The sequence below is a fragment of the Netta rufina genome (genome assembly GCF_964035555.1).
Source record: "Netta rufina genome assembly, chromosome: 11".
In the NCBI taxonomy this organism is placed as follows: Eukaryota; Metazoa; Chordata; class Aves; order Anseriformes; family Anatidae; genus Netta; species Netta rufina.
Genome location: NC_140134.1, coordinates 10,784,474 through 10,807,379, shown reverse-complemented (window position 1 = coordinate 10,807,379; position 22,906 = coordinate 10,784,474). Strand labels below are relative to the sequence as shown.

Below are 22,906 nucleotides of genomic sequence, written 5' to 3'. Positions count from 1 at the left end.
AAACAAAACAACAAAACAACAAAAAAGCTTTGTGAGACAGTGTAATAGCACTTTAGTCTTGGCAGTAAGAAGAATGCTGCAAAGAAATCCCATTGAAATAAGGGGACAGCTTCTTTCTGCACTTACTATTCTGTGATTTATATCCCCTCTTGTGCAAGTAAGGTAATAGTATGGTTTTGGGAAGGAGGAACCATGTAGCATGTGTGCTGGGTGATTCAAAGCCAGACACTGCGACAAACAACATTTTGCAGAAACAGCACAGGTTTTGATTTAAAAAAAAAAAAAAAAGGCAAACAAAACAAAAAAAAAAAAACACAACAGCAAGTTAACATATTCATATGAACATATTTGTATATGCAGATTGGTGCTGTTGTTGAAGTGCATCACCCTGCAGATTCCTCTACCATAAATGTTTTGTTTTGTAATGGGACTGGTGGCATTGGATGTTTGTTACAGGCCTGATGTAGTGCTTTTACGTGCTCTTGTCTGGGCATCCTTCATGGGTAAAGGTGACACGAGTGCTCGGCTTTCTTGGAAAGCTGTGCTTCGTCCTTCTTATAACCAACAGGAGGTGTTCAGTAGTTCTGTTTTCTGTTTGTAGGTCTTAAAAACCGACCCACTGCACACATTAATAGACAATTTTCTCATGGAAATATTTCTTTGAAAAAGGGAAATTACTCTGCAAGAAAAGATTCCCATTTGTGATAGGCATAACACACTCTGAATTGATTGAAATAGGGAAGAAACAACTTTTTTTTTAAACTTAAACATAACTTTTGAGTGTTAATAGTAGACTTGCCAGGGACTGATCTAATTATTTGATTATACTGTGATTAAGGTGTGTTTGAGTTAGAAAGTTTCTCAGGAGAAGGTTGTGCAGGCTGTTTACATAAAACCCAGAACGGACATGGAGAATGAGACCAAAGGAATTTTTAGCTTTATAATAGTGTCTGACAGTGGTCAGTGGTGGATGCCTAGGCGGGGTAGGTCTGCCCTTCAGCTGAAAATGTCTGTGGTTTTATCTCAGAGGTAGTATTTTGGTGACTGGGAGACTTTACAGAAGAAATTCTTAAAGAATCTGGGAAAAGCTTTGCTTGTAGCATCTTTTGAAACTTGTTTTGTGCTGTGATGCGTGAGCTAACTTATTTCTGCAAGTTGCTTTGTATTTTAATGCTGTTCTATCAGCATGTATTATTTAAAATAGAAAGCTTGTTGCAGCAGGCAGCGACTGTGATGCAAATGTGAAGGATATGCTAAAAACCTTACCTTATTGCTAGCTGGAGCCCTAACGCAGAGGAGAAAACTATGCCTGGTAACACACAGCAGGTCACAGCAGAAAGGGAATGAGAGACTGGGGTTGAATGGTGGTGGTTGGGATCCTCGTGTTCCCTGTGTTCCCTGGTGCTGGATATGGAGTGGATTTGCAGTTTTAGGGTGGTGACGGCTCACCCTGTGCTTGGGTTGTGCTAAGTGGCTGTAGCTGGTGGGTAAGTGGCCACCAACACCCAACCCCGTTTACACAGCAGAGGAATGGGTTAACTTCTGCAGTTTGGAGCTCAGCTGGAGTCAGGAACTGATGTAAAGAGGCACCTGGGGACACTGGAGGTAGTTAGCACCTCTGCATTGAGGCTGAAGCCTTCACTGACTCCCCTGGTTGTTGAACTTGTGTCCTTTGGTCTCAGTGGCAAAGCAGTGAGCTCAACAGCATTGTCAGCCTAAGCAAAACCGTAATTACCATCAGCAAGCTCAGCAGTCAAGAGAGGGTCTTGGGATTCGGTGAGGTTATGGTATGGCCTCATTTTCCACCAGGATAACCTAACTTTTTTTCCAAGAGGTTTTACAGAATCCTACATTGTGGGATGAGTGGAAGGAGCGCTCTAGAGACTGGTGTGCTGCTAAGGGTCAGGTCTGCTCCTCCTGTTGCCTAGCACAACACATCTCAGCTCTGATTTTCAGAGTGTATCGGTGTATTGCATCTCTTCCTCCTTGCTTCTAAGTATAGTCACAAATGGGTCAGGCACACTGCATAGCTTCCATTACTGGATTCCTCAGAAAACATCTTTCCTAATGCTGCCATTGCTGTGGCTTTGCTTGTGCTGCTGCTTGGGATTTCTGTGGTTTCAATGTGAAGGTGCTTAACCGTGGTGTGGTGTGTCAGAAACGACGTAGTGGAAACCAATGTTGGGGGCATCTCTCACAGTGCTTTGCTTATCCTTAGAGGTACTTCCAGCTTGGCTGGCCAGATCTGTGCACAGCCTGATCCAAACTGACCTGCTTGGAGCAGGTGTCTGGCCGAGACGATCTCCAGAAGTCCCCACCAAAATTAATCCATCGTTCTGAGATGTGACTCCTTCAGCTGCAGCATATGAAAAGACATTTGGAACTGCACCCAAACTGTGTTTGGAGAAATGTTATCAGCTGAAGCTTTATTTCAGACAGTAAGTAGTCAGCTTGTTGGATTCCCCTGTCCAGGCAGGTTAAAGAGCTTGTTGTCATATGAAGGTAAATGTTTGTCTTGCAAGAGCACTTGAAACCTGGCTGCAGTCCATGAATCGGAAGAAATGTTAAGTATAAATACTCGGTGTGTCTGTCTTCACTTAAAAGTTCTCTTCAGCAGCTTGTGCTTGAGTTCGCCCTACTCAGGTGAGCTTTTGCATCCCTGAATCAAGAAGGCAGAGCCAAAGTGAAAGGGTGCTATCAACACAGTCTGCGCAGGTTTTTCCGAGCCATCTGTTACACATCTGAAACGTGCAGTTGTCAGTGCTGGAGATGGGTGTTGCTCTGCTTCTGTGGAGTTGTTCCTTCTGGGGTTTTGTTGCCATAGTCGATCAAATTAATATGGAGTCAGGTCTGTTTATTTAACAAATTAAACGTAAAGCCATGTCAGTTGAGTACTGTCCTCCAACGTGATACGCAGAGGTCAGAGCCAAGTCCTGTTTTGATTTTATTTGAGCTGAAAATTCTGCTGTGTGTTGAGCATCCTGACCTGGAGCACTAGCCAGGCAGGTAGCTGTCAGAGTGTGGCGTGCAGTCTGTGCGTGCCAATTCAACGCAGAGAGGGATATCGGGACCGGAGCCCAGTTTGTCAACGTGAAAGACTTGATTAAGCTGGAATGGGCTTGCTTGGAGCTTGCTTGTTTAGCCCAAAGCAGTCCGGGGGGGCTGAACAGGAGCCTGCAGTACCTGCGTGCAGCTCCCTGATCCTGCCTGCAGTCTGGGGATCTTTGCTGATGGGTTGTCTGTGTTGCCTCTGCTGGTTTTCTGCTTTTTTTTTTTTTTTTTTTTTTTTTTAATGGGCCAGAAGGAATACAGCTAAAAGGAGCCATCTCTCAGGTGAACCGAAGGGAGAAGTTGTGCGCTAAACCCCTCTGGCACTCTTTAGTCAAATTATTGTTTAGGAGGTTTTAAATATTTAGAGGGAGAGACGAGAACTTTCACTGTTAGGGGGAAATTGGGGGAGGAAAAAAGGAATATAAGCCAATTCCTTCTAATGGTGACCTAGGAATTTGTTTTTCTTAAACATTTCTGACTAAGTAATCAGGTAATGTCCGTATGTGTAATTTGCTATGGTAATTTGTTTAATATATGCAATATTAGTATTTCCATTTTTATGTAAGTTTTTAAACATATTTGCTTTCCCACTTTGATGGAATAATCTTTATTACAAATGAACAGATCCATTTTTTCCTTACATATCTGTCTAACATTTGCAAAGCTAATACTTGCAAATATTTTTGCTAATATGTTTGCAAAGCTACAGTTAGGCTTTTTATTTTACTCTGACAAAAACTGTGCCAATCAAAGCTACAGTGCTTCATGGGAATTTAGGAGGTTAAGTGAGTAAACAAGCTAGATAAAAGCTTTTGTTTGTCTTTAGAAAATGAAACAGGAAGCTGCTTCATTAATACACTTTCAGAAGAGACAAGAATCTGTGCAAAGCTTTTAAAACTGGCCTTTCACTTCATTTTACTGTACTTTCAACTGAGATCAAATAAGGAAAATGACGGCAGTTAGACATGCTCCATTAGCACCACATGCTTTCTGTTCTCAAGTAAATCTCTGCATACAACTCCGCTGCTTTTCGGGAAGGTGCAAGAATGCTGCTGTTTGCCCGTGTGCTTTGCGTCTCCCCTTTCCTTGGCAGATAAGTGCAGTTAACGCTACACCAGCCACTCCTCCGAGAAAGAAGTCAAGAATTGGGAGTGAAAATGAAGCCTTGGGCTATTTGTCTTTTTTTTTTTTTTCTTTTTTTTTTCCACTTCTAAAGTGCTAGGTAACAGCTTAGTAGGAATCCGTTATGGAAAAATATCAATTGGGTAAAATAACAGGGCTGCAAAGTTGTAATAAAGGGTTCATGCAATTAGGTTTGTTCAGGGATCTGGTTTGAATACAATGCGTCGTTAATACACTACATTTGCCTTCGTGACTTGTAGCTGTTTGATTTCATATATGAAAAAGCAGTAAACAATGATCCAGTAATTTCCTCTACTCCTTGTATGTTCGGTGCACTTGCAATTATTAAGTAGCAGTCAGTAAGACTTGTGGACTTTTTTTTTTTTTTTTTTTTATGATTCCAGACCATGTTTGTGCATTTCGTGGGAAAAGGTCAGTAAGGCTTGCAAATACATGTGTCGTGTTCTTGCTGAAGATGTCTGAAGCGAGGTTAGTTTGCAGTGGCGAATCTTCTCCTGTTCCTGGGCCAGCAAGTTTGATGCGTGGATGTGGTCCAGAGGCACTGGTGCAAAGCTGAACCCGAATGTGCTGCAGAATTGTGCTGTAGGTGGGTGTTCCCTGCTGCCAGGGCACTGCTGGCCTGGCCAAAGCCTTCCGCTGGTCTTCAAGCACGATGAAATTCTCTAACTGCTATTGATCCTGACCAAGCCAAATTGTCTAAAAGGCATTGAATATTTCCGGGATCAATGTGCACAACTCACAGCTGAGGGGGGAAAAAAAAAGTTGTAAAGTTGTAAAGCTGATGTATTGTTCAGGTGACACACAAGGAGAGTTTTATCCACTGCTTGGAGTTAACAACTCCTCAAAGCTACATTTGTAACTCAGTGATGTGTTAAAGTTAGCAGTTCAAACTATTTTTCTGATGGATGTCAGTCTGTGATGTAGGTGAGTCTTTTCTTTATTTGTACTCATGGCCGTGGCTGAAATGTTGTTTGTTTGTCGCTAGTTATCTTCTGGTTTTAGTAGTGGAGCTGATGTGGATATTGGGCTTTAATCTCTGCATCTTCATTATCTTTACATTATAACCCGTTCTAGATCTGCTAACCTTTCCTGGAATCTGGCACAATCATGTTTTTGTAAGTTATTTTGTATTTTTTTTCTATAGGCAATGCATCAGTGGTACTACTAAGATGGTTAATGGTTTGATCAGTCACTTTTAAATGCTTGTCTTGAAAAGCAGAGGTTTGAAAAATAATCACTATGGAAAACAGTGGTGGATACACATCTCTGTATATAGTGTGCATTTATATGCGGCTATGTACTGTGTGCTCTGTGTGCATAAATATAAATAAAAGACATGGAGTGTGTGACTTGATGTCACTTAAAATTCACCGAGGTGTTTTATGCAGGCTTCTAAATGGTTACTGCTTTATTATCACTGTCAATGTCCAGCTTCAGGAGATCACTGCTGCAGTCCATATCACCAAGCAGAAATTCGCATTCAGGCAGTGCTGCAGCAGTACCCCCATAACCGTGTAGTGACTTCTGTGAAGTACCCGTGTATAAGGGGTGGTGTGGCTGCTTCACACAGCTGGCTGTTTCCTTGCCTCACTCCAGTGCTCTTGCTGAGCAGTGAAGTAATACAAAGCCCAAGCAGAACCTTGTATCGAGAAGCACTACAGCACCTTACTGCGTGGTCTAGATGTAAGTCCTAATGCCCTTTCCTCTCTCCTCCTTGCTGCCGTGTGCTCTGAGTGCTGTTGGGCAGCAGCATCCCACCCATGTGGCTGCTGCGGGACGTGGCTCCACACTGACCGTGTGGATGGGAGGGACATCACTAAGCATTAGTGGTGATTTAAATAGTTTCCAAGGGGTCAAAGCCATACAATTTTCTGCTCTTCTGTTTGTCTACTGTAAAGCACCTGGCTTATTCTTCTGGCATCTGTTGGTGTTGAGTGTGTTATTATTTTTTTGCTCTTGCTAGGGAAATGACTTCAGTTCTAATTACTGCCGCTTTTCCTTGGTGACCGTCAGATGCTCTACCCCAAGGCATTTGTCTGCCTCAGTTATTAAAATGCTGGTAGGGTCTTCAAATATGAGCAGGCTAACCCTGAATGTAAAAACAAACAAGAAGAGATGGATAGGGAGGTAAAAACACAGGACTGGAGAGTGCACAGCATGAGCGGAGTACTTGCCTGACATTTAGTCCGAGTGGTGCTCTGATCCTGTCCGTGTACTGATTATTTGGGGCTTTTTGTCTTAACATTGATATTTTTCTGTTGCTAAAATGACTTCAAAACGTTAAGCATTCAGAGGTATGTGCAGAGCATAAATTATTCCCTAATTATATCTAGGCTGAAAGACAGATACTTCTATCCCACTGGGACATCTTTGCAGGGTCCGGAGAAGCCAACTTTGCACCCTGCATTTCAGAGGAGCTGCCCTTACTTGTATCGTGCTGCCAGTTTGGGGGTATTTTTTCTTTTTATCCTGGTTGTTTGGTTGGACCCTTCCCCATGTTTCATCTCACTTGTTTCTTCTGGCTGCCTGGGTCAGTTTGGAGGTGCCAGCGGTGCTTGGTGGTGGTTTCTTACTTGCTGAAGGCTGCTGAGGTGAAGAGCAAAACCCGCTTCTGGCTGCCAAGGTCCCTTGCTCACGAGTGTGAGATGCCCAAAGGGTAAATCAGGGACGCTTTGATATGTTTACTCTGTTCTGAGGTGCTGCCTGGCATCTGTCTCAACTGTGCTGTGACAAGGCGCTGTGTGAAAGGGATTCTTTTTGCTCAGATCGGATGCGACTGTTCCTCTGTTTCCAGGTCCCCTTAGATAATTCTTGCTTGATCTAACATTAAAGGTATTTGTTAAGGGTTTTTTTCCTCTCATGAAGTATGCCAGAGGTCTTTCTTTCTAAGGAGACACTGGAAATGATGTTCAGCAGCTTTCAGTTTGGTTCTTGCTCACGTCTTTATTGTTCAACCCTTCTTTGACTTTAAACTTCCCACAGAAATCAGGCTCTCCTCTTTTCTTCCTCATACATCTTCCCGCGTGCCATTTTTGACCGTTGTCTGTCACGGGAGGGCCCCTGACTTCGTAGCAGCGTTCCCCTTTGCCCTTCACTCCTCTGCACGTGTGCTTTGTGATCCCGTAATCGCTCTGAGGTGGTGAATTGGATAGGTGGGCTGGAGGACATCCACGGCACGCAGGAAGATCATTCGCTGAAGTGCAACTCTTATGCATCTTTAAATGAATTTGCTGCATCGAATACGGTCTCTTGGGTGACCCATAACCTCGTTGGCTTCTGAGAAACAGAACTATTACTTTACCCTTCATGTAGCATTCTTGGATGCTGCAGCGTGTTTACTGCTCGGAAAATATTTAAGTAATTGGTTTCAGCAAATAATTCTCTTGTGATGTGTGGGGGATTTTTTCCAGTATTTACATTCTAAACCAGTTTGAAGTACCAGCCTGGTGGAAAAAAACAACTGAGGCAGGGAGTCTGCTGCCTGCTCAGCTGGGTGTGCGTTGCACAGCAGCAGGGCAGTCTGCGGTGGCGGGCAGGTCTGAGGCTGCTGGGGGTTTCACCAGTGAGGTGGTAAGGAGGAGAGGGTAAGACGGAGGAATTAATTCTAATTTTTAGCATCTTGCCTGTATTGAGAGCAGTATGTATTTGGAGTCTTTCAAGACTTCATTTTCTATTTTTAACCTCTTGAAAGGGCCACTGTTTGCTTTCAGTATGGCGCGTATCTGAAGAGAGGAATAGTGTCCCTGAGTGCCCAAAGACTGGAACTCGAGGCAGGGAAATCCATTTCTCCAGCAGGAAAAATGGAAATTCCTCCTCACCTGCTGTAACAAATGTGGCATTGTCGATAGCTAACATGTGGTAGCTATTTCTGTGGAAAAGTCAAAGTACTATTGTTCTCAATGATGAACAGAAATAAATGTTCTCTTTGTAGGTGTCTTTACAGTGCCCTCTAGTAAGTTTTTCTAGAAATGCTAGAAGGATCTCAGACCAGTTTGGGAAAGTAATGAAAACACGTTGCTGGAAGAGTTTAAGTAGGAGGAAGAAAATTGCAGGGGAATAAAAGCCCCACAAAGCATTCCAAAATGGGCTGGAATGGGGGGAAAAAAAAATCTGGCATACTGTTAATTTAATAGGAAAGGTAATCAGTCTGGCTTATTTTGACAGATGAGAATAAAGAGAAATTTGACATTGGGTGAAGGCCTTGTTGGGGGTAGAGTGCACATGGTGTTTTGTGCTGCGTTGATGGCAGTCATCGCCCTGAAAGTGCTTTAGTCTGCTGCGAGATCACGCCTTGAGCAGCTAATCCCAGGGGCTGCAACTGAGGTAACTTCTGTCCCTGGTGTTGAAGACAAAAGGATTCTTGCCTGATTGTCGTGCTAGCTTATTTCTGTCACTATAACAGTGGAGAGGGGATATCTTATGTCTTTTGTATCAAGTAAAACACAGTACCATTTTAACGTCCTGTGCAAGCCTAGAAGGGATGTGTCAGGTCAGGGGATAAGCTGTTGGAATGAGAACTGGTAGATTTCTGAAATGAGAGAAAGGGCTTTGGTAATTCCATCAAAAAAAAAAAAAAAAAAAAGATTTAAACTCTTCCTGTGAAATGATTATGAAAATGAAATTCTACTCTTAGGATATTCAGAGTAGTGCTTTCATTGGCTTGAAGAAAAAAAAAAAGGAAGTATGGCATTAGATGGTCTGACTTGCTTTTCCTTGGGTGATTATAAAAGCAAAAGCTCCTTGAAAGGACGCTCCTTTCACAACAGGAGGGACGTGTGGGACACAGCTCCTAGATTTGAATCCTAGCAAACCCAAGGATTATTTTTAAGCAGCCTGGAAGAAACCTGGATTTTTGTTCTGAGCAGTTGTTAAGCGTTCTTCCTCATTGCACACCAGCAATAAGTGCAGCAGAGCTTGCTTCTGAAGCAGGGCTGGCTGACACTTTTCTGGCTGTGAGGGTAGGTTTTGGTCAGATTAGCAAACCCTTGCCAGGAGGGTAACTTGCTGGCAGCACAACCATGGACTGGAGATCTTCTTGGTCAGGATTTTTTTTTCTGGACATCCCAATAAAGTTGCAGCACCCCAGTAAAGGGGCATAAGGCTTGTGAACAAGCACTGCCACACTGAGCCACTGGCTGTTTGAGGGAGCTGGTGTCACTGATCTTGGGGCAACTAAATCCAGCAACACTCTAGGTAGGAAAGTTGCTTCCGTGTGTTCAAAATTGAGTTAAAAATTTCTGACTCCCTTGAGGTGGCAGAAAGGCCAGGCAAATGGCCCCAGCCCTAAATATGTCTCCTAAGATGACGTTTGCTATTTGAAATTAGAATCTGTGTTTGGATTTTGCTGTTGATCATTATCTTGTTTTCCTTCCCATTATTTAATAATATATGAGGAGATGGTATCACTTACAGTAGGAGTGGTTAGACTAAATGCATGGCCACGTACTTTGCAAAGCTTTACTGCAGGCACACTGTTTGGACGCTTTGTTCTCAATGTTATTTCCGCATACATTTTTTAATGGGCCGTATTTATTTATTTTTTGTTGTGTTTTATAATTTCCTGCTTGAGATCTTTAAGGAAGGTCGATTAAGATAAAACCGGTAATTCGTTATTGAGAAAAAGGTAACTGGAAGTATAGACAAAGCTGGAAAAGCATCTTTGCATACTGTAGTATGCTTTTCTTGAATTAATTCTTTGTTTATTGACAGAGCTTCCTGAAGGGCGAGTACACTCCTGCCTGTGCTGAAGACAAAGCCTTGAAACAAGTTTTCTTTTTCTCTTGTACAGATTTGTGTTACGATGATGAGTACCTTGACTTTTGTGTTCTCATTAGTACGTGGTGTCGAAAACCTGCTCAGCTCTGCAGCTGAAGCCATTATAGAATGACATGCAGAAATGTGTAGCTTTTTCTCTATGTTGTATTTCTAGATGGATGCCTTTTGAAAAACACAGGAGCTAGAAGCAGAGCAGAGTTCTGTCTAACTGAAAGCAAATCCCTCTCTGTGTTGGTGACAGCCTTTTGGTATGAAGACACACACTGTTTGCCATGGCCTGTAATTTCACAAAACTTAATGTTTTATTGAGAAGATGGGCTGAGAATACAATCTTTGTTACAGTAGCCCAGGCAGTTAGTGTTCACTCAGTATTGTCTGCTCAGTGTGTATTACAAGAAGGCACCTGTGCACAGCACGGACAGACAAGAAAAGGAGGACAAGAGTCCTCCTAAAGGGGGAAAGAGTTTTTGTACGTGCTGTTTCCTGTATCCCGCAGAAAAGGATCTGTCTCCCTACAGACCTGGGAACGTAGCCCCTTCCCTTGCAAGCTACAGCAAATCCGAGCCACCACGTCGTTCTTCAGTCATCGTTGCTAGCCCGCAGCGCTTAATGATGGTGGGGCGCTGATGAGTATCTCGCTTTGATGAATATCTTTGTTATAGTGTATTAAATCATTAAAAGAGGAAATCTGCTTGTACTGAAGGAGAAAGGAATCTAGTAAGTCTGGGGAAGTCTAGATTTATACGTGGCATTACTTATTTTATAATGTTACATCATTTGCTCTTCTAGGTTCCACTGTCAGCCTTCCTTTGGAATTATTAAAGCACCAGCACGATTTACATTGTTCATCTGCCGTCATGGCTAGCTCTTATACTTTTTAGTTTTTTCTTGGCGCTTAAGTGCAATATCATTTTTGTCTCATAATTTATGGATTGCAGAGTCTTTGCAAAGAAAGCAATGAAATTCAGTTTAGAGAATGCAGTCTGGAGAACTTGTTCTTGCTTTTTTTTTAGTAGGAGTGAACTTCTGAACCACTGTGCATGTGATTGAGGGTTGGAGGTACCATAAAAAGATAATTACAAGAAATCATTGGTTGGCTGATGTATGTTGGTGCAGCATGTTATTTAATTTGGTCAGGTGATATATATTCTTCCAAGAGGGAAAAATATGGTATTAAGAGGAAAATCTATCCATCTTTACCTATGCATTAGTTCTGCTGTGGTATATTATAGTACCACATATAAATATTGCTTATTGGGCAGTGCAGAATGTGTCTGTTGTCAAAGGAAAAAAAAATTTACCAACCTGCTGGTGATACGTACTTTTATTGCTAATATGTACTTTTATGTAGAGATTAATGGACGTAGCAATTTATCCATATAGTTAATGTGCTTCTTAACAGTGAATATTTTAACAAAACCACAAAACAAGTTCCTTGTGAGCTCTCGCTGGCAGTTTGCAAAGAACAATGTTTGTAGCATCTTCAATTAAAATACATTCGTCTAACTCTTGAAGACAGTGTTTTCGATGATCTAGATTAGGAAGGGCATGACATACAGTTTTTAGGGTTTCAAGGGCCAGTGGGAATGTTAATTAAATTCTGGTGAAAAGCCATTTAAAAGTTAAGTCCTGCAGCAAGAGATATTGGATCTTTTATCACTGACTTGCAATACATAAAGGCTCTATAATAGTTCCCACCAGTCTGATTAGGACTCTGTCAAATACTTCTGTTTTGAACATCAGTTTTCAAGGGCACTATATATTTACTCTTAAATTGTTTCAGAGCCTTAATTTGGAAGGACGAGTATCTTGTCTCCCAACTGATAGGTCTTTCCTCAACACACAAATGCAAGAAATTTTTCTTTATCAAAGCCCGGAATGACTCCTTCTAAGAAGTGAATCCCTGCATATCACTGGAGTCCCATACTTCCGATGAAGGATGTTTGGTTGCCCTAATTTTACATTGTTGCCCTAATTAGGCCAAGGGCAGCTTAAAAGTTCTTTGTTAAATATCTTTGAATCGTTTGCATGTGCTGAACTTGGTCTTGGCCAAAGCCATTTCAGAACTGTTGGTTAACTTTGGGAAACTGAGGAGCGGTGAGCTACAAGGAGGACTATAAAAACCCAAAGTATTTTAAAAGTTGGAAAGAGAAGGAGCTAGGGATGTGTAAAGGAGTCCTCTTAGCTTCAATTCCTGGAAACATTCACAAGTGAGTGAGCAAACAAACACTTTTTTCTAACATCTAAGTAGCGTGGGTATGAGAGTTAATTGCTGTGGAATTGTTAAGGAAATACTTTCAGACCATTCTAGTTTCCTCGGGTGGTTTAAAAAGTTTAATGGAAAAAGTCATTGTTATTGTTTATCCTGCTGCCACCATCCAAGAACACTTTCCTAATGAAGGAGGGAAAGCTGCTCTTCTTTCCCGTCATGAGATGGCTGTGGAAAGGGTTGGGTAAGAGAAGCAGTGATGGTGATGAAAGCTGCTTTGTGTGGGGTTTTGCACTTGCGTCCTGGGTTAATCTCAATTAGATGCCTTCCGTTCACAGCCTGCATGGCAAAGGAAGTGATATTTGTTAAATTTTCATGACATAAAGCTGAAAGGGAGGGGACAAGATGTTAGAGTTCAGAAATGGTAAACTTTTTTACGGATGAGGGAAATTTTGAGGAGCTAAAAGGCAGTTCATACAGTTAGGCAGGAGCAATCAGCCAGACATGAAATGGCAAAGAGCCAGCTTCACGGCAGTTTCTGAGGGCAGGATCGAGAAGCTAGGAATGTAAGGGCTAAAGAAAAGACCAGAGTTCTTTAATTTAGGCTTTCAGGGCCAACGTTAACACAAATCAACCAGCTGATAAAAGATAAGCTCATAGGAAGAGGAAGGACTCCCTCCACAAAATCCATCAGTCCAGTCTTCAGTAACGCGGTGTCATTAACTGAATAATCAGTAGGGTGATGGAGCGAGAGAGAACGGCTGGTTGGCAGCAGTAGAAGTTGATTAAGCTCTTGTATACACAAAGCTTTCCTGTGCTGAATCAAGGGTTAAATGAGCTCTGAACTCCCTTGGCTGGAGCATGGCAGCTCCACCAGTGCTTCTCTGCCGAGTGCCACAAACTCCAAACTGCAAAACCTTTCTTGGAGTATGAGCTAGGAAATTCTCAATGTGAGTTTAACTTTCTTTTCACATGGGGCATATGTATTTACTAACCCTTTTATTTTTCATCCACTGCTTTGTGTGCAGGAGTTGAAGCAGCCTGTGTAGTCCTCACAGGGTTCTTGGCAAGAGCTCTTTAACGCTACCTCTGAAACCTGGCTGAGAATCTGCTTTCTTCTTGAAAGTCTCTGATCTATGCTATTCCTTCTTGGTGTGCTCTCTCTTGACATCCTCTGCTCCATACTCTGCAGCTTTATTTCTGTGGGCACCTCATTTCTTCAGGGTAATCGTAGCCCATCAGTGGACTTGATCTGCTCCAACCTGCAATGAAGATGAAACAAGGCAAACTATTTTTTTTCATCTTGATTAAAAAAATCTTAAGAGTAGGAAATAGGGTTCAGTTCAAGGTGGTTGCTCTGCTTGTGCTGACCTGCAGAATAAAAAAGTGAGGTTGTGATTTTGAGGTGTTTGGGCAGAACTGACTTTTCTAGAAGGCAAGAGGAGCCATAGTTAGAACCAAGATGTGTATTGCCTAGTGTGCTTGGTCACAGAAACATTGAAAATGAAGAATGATGGTTTAGATCCAGCGATGGATCTAAGCTAATGCATTGAGCCTGTTAAAAATATGGGTACATGGGTGCTGAAGGGGCTCCTCATAGTGAACTTAAGCTTACCTCAATGTAGACATGGCTAAAATTGGCTTCTGTCACTTTCTAGCGATTCCCACCCACCCCTTTTTTTTTTAAGGTTTTATTTGAAAACTCAAAAGAGTCAGAGAAAAATAAAACTGTGTGGTTGTATTTGTTCTGGTAGGGATCTGGAGCTCTACTGGAAAAAACAGAGTTGGTAAGTGAGGAAGAAAGGTTGATAGCTTGGCTTGGATACAAGGCTTCCTATTGGAAGGCCCATGGCAGTAAGGCTGAATCTTTAATTTAGAGAAAGTCTTTAGGTTTGTGGAATGGGGGATGAGATTATACTGGTAAGCATTTAGAAGTATTTTTGTACTTCTGTGACCTTTCTGCCACATCTGGTAGATTAGAGCCAAAACTCAGAGCTCTGCACGCAGAATCAAGGAGGTGCTCATGTATAGGTGGGTGTGTACAAATCAAAGTTACGGAAGCACATACAATCTTTATAATTGTTCTGTTTTTGTTGTTGTTTTATTTTTATTTTTTTTTTGCTTCTTTATCATCAGGAAAGACAAAATCTCAAGGATTTGGATAGTGACATAGCAGATCTAATCTTGTCTAGGACCAGTACTGTCACTAGGGAAGCCTGTCTTTCTCTCTTTATCTTTGAATTCTTAAAGGTAGAAGAATATCTGAATGATATAACCTACAAAAGCATAATTTATCTGTTGTTTCTTTCACACTGCCCCTCCTGCCTTATCTTCAAGTTTGTGTGAATTATGAGGAGGAAAACAATAGGCTTTGTGCAGAAGGCTGAGCCCGTCTCTGAGGGGAGCTGAAGTCTGTTTGGAGATGAGGGACTTTCTGTGTGGTTCGGTGATAGCAGGAATTGCATCAATTTGTTAATTAAGGCTATTTGAGAAGGTAAATCTCTTAAAACCAAAACCCCCAAGTGACTGAGGACGCTAAAATGCTTACAGGACACAGTCTGCCTTTATAGGTAAAGGCTTCCCACCTATTTATACTTTTTCTAAAAACACGTGCATAGTAATTATTCCACCACTTACTGAAACATATGCATTTAATAACTAGATTTTCCTCATAACATTTTAAAGCATACCAGTATTGACCTTATTGTGAAAAGTGAAATTATTTTAGCAAGTATTTTTATGCCCCTTCCTGATGGGTTTATTGTGTGTGCATAAGCTTCAATTTGCGTCTCTGCTGATCAGTTTGTGATACCTGTCCATCTGCATTTAGACCTTTTTTTTTTTTTTTGTATGATGCCTTTCGCAAGTGTTACACGTTACCTTTAAGTTCTTGGGAGAATTGCCTACAAGGAAAAATACATTCTTAATGTGTTGGGTGTTTCTTGCTGCCAGGTCAGGTAAACTGGTTGGCAGGTAGCTCTGCTACACAAATGCCAGATAAAAATAATGCTGTTATTTCCTATGCAGAAAAACAGAACAGGTTTTTATTCACTGTGATATTGTCTGAATATTCAACTTAAAGGCTGTATAGAATTCAGAAGCAACACCCCCACTTCATGTTCAAGATTTTTTCCCTTTTAAGAACTATAAGGAGACTTCAAAGCCCAACCGATTTTTCCCCTTGTTTTCTTTAGAGCACCTGCTAACAAATAGCTTAATGATGAACAACACTTGCACTATTTTTTAAAAGAAAAAAGAAACAAGAAAAGAAGTGATAGCCGTGTCATTGCCTTTCCAGTCTCTAAACAGCCTAGTAAAAAAAAAAAAACAAACCTGTTTGCAAAACTGTAAGGTTTTTGTTAGCTAAAAGCTGTTTTTGTTTTCTCAGTGACTGTAAGTAGCTCTGTAAAGGGGATGCCACACATCCATTTCTATGTAAAGTCAAAATTCCTTTCTGTAGTTGTTAAAGAACATCCTTGTGCAGTACGTTTTCAGCATGTGACTTCAAATTATTCTCTAAAATTTTTAAACATGGGTAGTCCAAGTGTGTCTCTTCCTGCTGAGAGTACTGTAGTAGACACTATGCTTGTAGAAGATGCCTTAATTCATTAGGATCAAAAAGCATAATTCATTGATGTTTTCATTCATTAAACCATTCTTCAGTTGTTGCGTCCACTGAAAATAGTTAATTTCCAGCTCTTACAAAGAGATCTTGTCTATTTTTTTATCAGCCAGTGTTTTTGTTTCATGTGTTCCCTTTTTACAGCTTTCCTTCCTTGTATCCAGATAAGGAGGAATTGGTGCAGCCCTGCGTTGTAGTTGAGGCTTGCCTCAAAATTTTGGAATTTTTAGAATGGATTTTTTAGCCCAATTTAACCTTTTATTCTATGCACTTTCAGTTTTGTTTTGTTGGCAGACAGCTCTTAAATGCTCCCATTTATATCACCATGATGTTTTGTATGTGTCCACCATTAGTCCCCAAATGGAGGAGAAGTGGAGCTTGCCAGCATATGAGTAGGGAACCTTGATGTTATTTTGAAAGGTTGGCTTTAAAAAAAAAAAAAAAAAAAAAAACCCTCTCTTGTCTGAAATCTACATTATGCTGTTCTTCCCTGAAAGAAACTTTCCTCCTTCTGTTTTCCTTGGATTATTAAGTTAAGACAAGTCCAAGTGATACTAACATGCAATCTTTCTGCTTGACCAAATACACTAGAAAGACAGTAATTAAAATTCACTTCTTAATGGAAAGTAGACACTAATTATAGATGTCTTTTGGGAATACTTAAACTAGAGAAGTAATCGTGTTTATCCTGAACTAGAATAGAAGTAAAAGATGTTTTATGGCTCTTGCATGACGTGTTAAGCTCAGAATTGGAGACTTTTTCTCTCAAGGGCTGAATTATTCTTAATGTTTCTTAATCTTCGTTACACAAAACAAATTCATGCACTGCTGTTACTGGCACCCGTACCACAAAAGGCCAAGAAAAGAGTCCTCAGAGTATATGCTGTTTGTATAAATGTATTATTTGGGCACATAAATTAACAGCTTAAGTTTTGATGAGGCAGATTTCTGTGTAATAGGTCGCTCAGGACTGTTGACCATATCGATTCCAGCACGAACAAACCAGTATGTCTTAGGTGTGAAAGATTTGACTTCAGTTTCAAGAGTTCATTGGTATATGTAGTTAGCAGAAAATACTGTCGTACAGACCAAGGTGTTTCTAGGGTGATGATACTGCAAGAACTGAGTTGTCATGTACAGTTGAATATTTTTAAATGATGTGTTTTTGTTTGTTTGTTTGTTTAAAAAAAAAAAAAAGGCAGAAAGCTAACCCCCAAATTGCTTCATGTGCTCTATATCTTCCAGGATCTGTTGTGAGGACCTTCACTCCGTTTCACTTTTTGGTGGAGCCAATGGACATTCTGTCAGTTCGTGGGGCGTCTGTTATAATGAACTGTTCAGCTTATTGTGAAACCTCCCCAAAAATTGAATGGAAAAAAGATGGGACTTTGCTGAACTTGGTGTCAGATGACCGTCGCCAGTTGCTGCCAGATGGGTCTTTATTAATAAACAGCGTGGTGCATTCCAAGCATAATAAACCTGATGAAGGATATTATCAGTGTGTGGCAACTGTAGAAAGCCTGGGGACCATTGTTAGCAGAACAGCAAAGCTCACGGTAGCAGGTAAGGGTTTTTTTTGCTTATTTTTTTCTTTGTTTTAATGTGTAACTAACATCGTGATAATATAGAAATATGCTCTTTATTCAAAAAAAAAAAAAAAAAAAGCTTTCCACAAAAGCAGATGCATCACTTATCAATGAAATTGGGACTGTATGTGTTCCTTTTTCCTTTTTTTCTTTCAACTAGGTGAATTTTGTCATACATTCTGTTCATGTAAGTGGCTTAATGTGTGGGTATTTCTCAAGAAATGCTGAAGATGAGGAAAATTAAAATGAATGGATTAAGAAAAACGTCAGGTACATCTAATCACTACAGAGATTTTCCACAGCTTAGAATGAGCCAAAAATAAAATGTGGGCTTTTACTTTCTTTCTGTGTAAATACTCTTAAAGATAAATTTCTTTGGCTTGTATGTTGAAATTAGTCTGCCCTCTGTGTCATGAAACATTTGGGAAGCTTCTAAAAGCTAGTGATGTGAAGAATCCCCAAAGAACTAGAAGATTGGTGGAAAAAGCGTGAATGCTTGGGCTTTGCCTTTTTTGTTTGTTTGTTTGTTTCTTGAGTGTCAGGTGTGAACAGGGAAGCTTCAGAAATTTGAAAAGCAGGTGAATTTTGCAGGCAAGCACAAAGAATTTGACTGGGAAAGTGACGTGTTTCCAGAATGACGTTTGCTTATTTTTGCTTAAATCAGGGCTCAGGGCTGCCAGGTTATGTAACTGTTTTGTAAAGTACAGCTGCAAGAGACTTAGAATTACCTTGTAAGAGTGAGAGTTCAAAAACCAACAAAAAAAAGGTAAACTAAAGTAATGTGACTAGAAAATAAAAAAGCCTGTGAAGCAGTTTTCTTTTGTTTCTCTAATGATGTCTGCCAGCCTTTCAAACAGTTTTTTCTTTGCTTAATAAATGTCTCCAGGTAGTGAATTCTTCCTGACTAGTGCTACAACATCTCCCAGAGCTGCTGCTCATTGCCATTTATATTCAGATGTTGTTTCTGTTAAGTTAGCTTGTAGCATTGTGAAACATCAGAAATGCTGCGAATAAACAAACCTGCATTTTTTTTTTTATATACCGTAAGTGACTTTCAGAATCTCTATTGAATGAGAAATATGTTTCTAAGTTTCCTGGCAATGAGGACAATAAAAGATCCAACGCACCATAATCACCTTCTTGCATTGCTGCTTGTGTTCAGTTCTGCTGCTTCCCAAGAGATCACTCAGTGTCATGCTTCTGTTATTGTTTTGGTCCATACGATCATTACATAAGGTTACTGGGGTTAAAAAAAAAAAAAAAAAAAAAAGATATTCCAAAATGCCTTTAAAACTTACTAGTTTTCCTCTATCAATGCAAAATATATTGCTGTAATTGGTAGTTTTTAAAAGGATAGTCTTCAAGACCCTTCCACTAATGAAAAATGAACTCTAGTGAGTTTTGTTTTCAAAAAATGTATACTGGAAAACCTGAAGATATTGTCTAACCCAAGCAAATTCAGATGTTTACTACACGAAGTTTCTTCTCTGATACTGGCCTGCCAGCTGCATTAGCAGAATATTGGTCAATCACAGGGAATGAAAATGATAACCTTTTTGTTCAGGACTGGACAAAATGCTGTTGATGCTTGTTCTGCACTGCCTTACACCCTCCTGCTAAGTTTGAAACCTGCCCAAGAGCATCCTCTGGCTGCAGTGTGCTTAAGTTGTTTTTCTGCTCCAGAATATGAAATGCAGGTGTGTGAAAGCCCATTTGATAACTGAGTGCAGAACTAGGAGCTGTGCAAGCCCATACACAGTGTTAAATCCTTCGAGGGCAGGGGAAAGGGTACCTTCGGAGGGTTTGTAATATTCCCTTTTAACTGTGCTATATTGTTTTTATTGACCTCATTTGGATTCTGCAGCTTTATCAGGTATGTTCCTAACGTTTCTTTTCCCCCATCTTTGTTGTAATTGGAAGCTTTCGAGATGCATTAGCTGTGGGGATAGTTAGCATGGTAAAAATCTCTCACTGGTCTCAGATAACAGTGGGAGGCAGCTCATTTTCCTCTTAATTGTGCACTGTTATGTTGAATTCCTATGGTATGTGTGAATGTTGCACTGTGATGCACTTAATTTCTTTATCAGAGAATGTTATGCACATTTTAACTGCTACTTAATCATTAAATAACTTCATTACCTGAAAATGACAAATTCTGGTTGGTTAGGGAGGCCAGGGCATAGAAACAGGCAGTAAAACCAAGCAGTGTTACATAATTTTATATATGTAGGGCTTGAGCTTTTAGTCTTACAGTTGTGCTATTCTCCCTGACAGTTGATGGATAATGCTGGACAGTCTACCTGCTGTGAATCTCGTGCACAGGTTTAACAGATTTTAAAATTGTGATTAATTTTTGGAATGATTTAGAATAATTGGACTGGTCTAAATCTTGAATGTCAGAAGAAGCAGCTCGTGCCAATATGACAACAGGTATTGATAATGCAACGTGTTGCAAGGTGACAGAGGTGTTTAGTCAACCGTTGCATGAAAAAATCAAACCCAAACACACTCACTACCTGCGTCCAGTGTGTCAGACAGTGAGTGAATGCTTTTTGTTAGAGAACTACTTTCTTGGCTTCTTCCTTCAATTTATGTTTTTGACACAGCGCTATGAACTCTTTGCTGGAAAAGTTGCTGGAAAGTTGCTCTTTCCCTTTTCTAAACTCGTTTCTCATGTGACTCAAAAAAAAAAAATAAATATGAAAAACACTTTAAATCAGGATGATTTGTCTAATTTGAAATTGTATGCTGTTAGAATTTGATAGTAAGCTATTTCCCATTCTACAATAAGTCTGGTAGAAAAGCTTTGATTTCTTTTTTTTAAATTCAAACATCGTGAAATTTGTTAGTTATCTTTAATGATCAGTTGTTTCAGGAAATATTTGTCTTTTTTTCTATGAAGTGTGTTCTTCTATATTTATTTCTTTTTAGCAAAATCAGGTTGACATTGTCAATGCCAGTATTTCTTTCCTTCTTTGTTTCTCATCCTCCTGCTGTGCAAACCCAACCACTATCATGCTCTAAACTGGATTCGTGAAACGATTTATTTCTTTTTAAAGGCATTTTTGTTCTGTGTCTTTCAAACCAGAATATGACTGCACCAACATCAGAGCAAGGGAGGGATTTTAAAGTGTGGCAGTTGCATTGCCCATCTAATTTATGGGTATTGCCATTATTATGATGGATTTAACTAGGGGAAGTCAAAGGAAATTGATAATATATGTAAAGCCACAACATTTTTTTTATCAGTGTCTTACTACAGTGTGTTTTCTAATTGCTTTTTGAAATGCAAATCTGGCTTTGATACTTAAGTACCAGTTATGCCTAAAGAAGGGTAAAGGGTTGCGATAGCTTTTACAAAACAGATTTAAAAAAAAAAAAATACAAATTTGGGGAACTGTGTAAGTAATTCATCTTGGAAAAATAAATTTATATGTATTTTAGTAAAAAAGTATGATGACAATAACTTAAAATGCCCCTGAGGTAATCTTTTTTTCCCAGTTACTGTTTACTACTCCTTAGTTAAAGCTTTCATAAATCTTTTATTAAGAGAATGGGCATACAAAGAGCTAGAAGGTGTGAAGTGACAGTGGCAGTGAGTTTCATCATAAGGATTTATTGGTTTTACCCAGCCATTTATAGACTGTTCACTAAAACATTTATTTCATCCATTGTCTTCTTTTTTTTCCCAAGTGAATCCATCTGTTTTTTTCTTCCATTTGCCTGCATTTGCTAATACTTGGCTTTGAGCTTTATATTTAATTTGCTTGGCTGTAACAAGTTGCTCATATAAAAGGCAGCTGTGTTGCTGCCTTACTATTAATTACAGGTATGACTGAGTTTCCTTCAAAAAACTCTTAATGTTAAATTATTGACCTTTTTTTTCTTCCTCAATTAAGTAATCTCCCTTTAATTAAGTAATATCTAAATAGCTCACTTAGATACTCACAGAAATTGTGTTTTGAAACCTTCATTTTGGAATTACTGTTAGGAAAAGGACAGGCTCGTTAGTGAGCATGAGACTTGAAGACCAGTGGAAGAAGGCTGTTAACTATCTTCTCCAGCTTGCTGCACGACGTCACACAGAACCCCTCAAAAATGGGGACATCGGGCTCTTGACCTGTGTTTGACCAACGTAATTTACTTGATGTCAATACGTCATATATAGAAAGAACTTCACTTGAGAAATTGTTCCTGTTTTCAGGCTCCTGATTGCCTTTTAAAGCTTTGTGGCTTGAATTTATCAAGCTTTGGGTTTTCAATCTGATGGCTAGAAGAGCTGTTTGTGTAACTGCCACTGAAATTATGGGAGGCCTCAATGAACAACTACATTTAATGTAATGTTGTCTGGAGGAATTAATTGAATTAGGAGTCAGGAGATGGCTGATGCCTAATCCTGCCTCTCTCGCTGGTTCATTATGATTTCAAGGAGATCTCAGTGATCTGACTTGCCCTCAATGAGTTACAAAAGAATTTGTCTTCAATAAATTTAGAGTATTATATTTTGTAATGTACCAGGATGCTTTAAATGAATACCCTGGAAGAAAGACCATGAAGAAAATTCTGTATCCATTACGTTTTTGGGATGGTATACTGTAGGTGAAGCTGTGGCCAAGAAGTGAAGACCAAGGACCTGCAGTGAGCACAGCTGGTGGAGGGGAGGGAGACCTGGATGGATGTGTGCTTGCAATTAAAGCCAGGCCTCTGCCAGGCACGTCATTGAAGAGGTGTGTTGTGGTTTTAAGAACTTGTCGCATTTTCTAGTGTTTGGGTACTTAAATAATTTCCTTTTATGTATCTGTAAGCAATGGTGAGAAGAGAAGAGTTTTGCTCAAATAGTAATTTGGATGGAAATTCTATGTTTATCTTTGCTATAACTACTAAGAACTGCATAAAAATAGGCAGGTTATATAGTTCTGGATTTGCACAAGTTTCTTAAAGTTTGCCTAACTTTGAAGATGGTATCTGAAGAGAACTTCATTTCTTACTGTGTGCGTGATGTTCCTGAAGGATAAAAGAAGCTTAGTGCAGTGGCTGAGCAGAACGAACTGCGTGCTTCTTCCAGCTCCTTGGAGATGTAGTCAGAAACTACAGCACTTTGGATTGAATACTCGGTATTACTTATTTCCCTTAAGAGGGGGGAAAGAAAAACTTGTTCTTCATGAATAAAGAACTTTCTATACCTTTTGAATTGGAAAAAATGTAAGAGTATAGACACTTTGGTGAATGGTACTTAAGAACACTTAACCAATAAAAGTAAATGACATGGGTGATAAATTTTCCTCACAAAAGTATGTCTTTATGAAAAAATCATCTGCATTTTCCGTTTCATTCTATAACAAATTATCTTGGATAAAAAAGCATTTATTTTCAGCGAGTATGGGAAAGGTTTTTATAAAACTGCAGTTTGTCAGCTGTTTGTACAAACTGTAGAGTTTAGAGAGGGCAAGAAATGTTCTAGATTATACATGTATGTAGCCCTGAATTCTTACAATCCAGTTTGTCCAGTTAAAGTAGAAA

At 39.9% G+C, this 22,906-nt stretch overlaps 1 protein-coding gene across 3 annotated transcripts in view; it reads left to right on the top strand.

The window, feature by feature from the left end:
• NEO1 (neogenin 1) overlaps positions 1-22,906 on the top strand; it is a 184,930-nt gene that overhangs the window by 37,803 nt on the left and 124,221 nt on the right. For all 3 annotated transcript variants that reach the window (XM_084293686.1, XM_084293685.1, XM_084293687.1), the window contains exon 2: positions 17,046-17,363. In XM_084293686.1, coding sequence (XP_084149812.1) covers positions 17,046-17,363 — 318 coding nt within the window. The remainder of the gene's footprint in view (positions 1-17,045; positions 17,364-22,906) is intronic.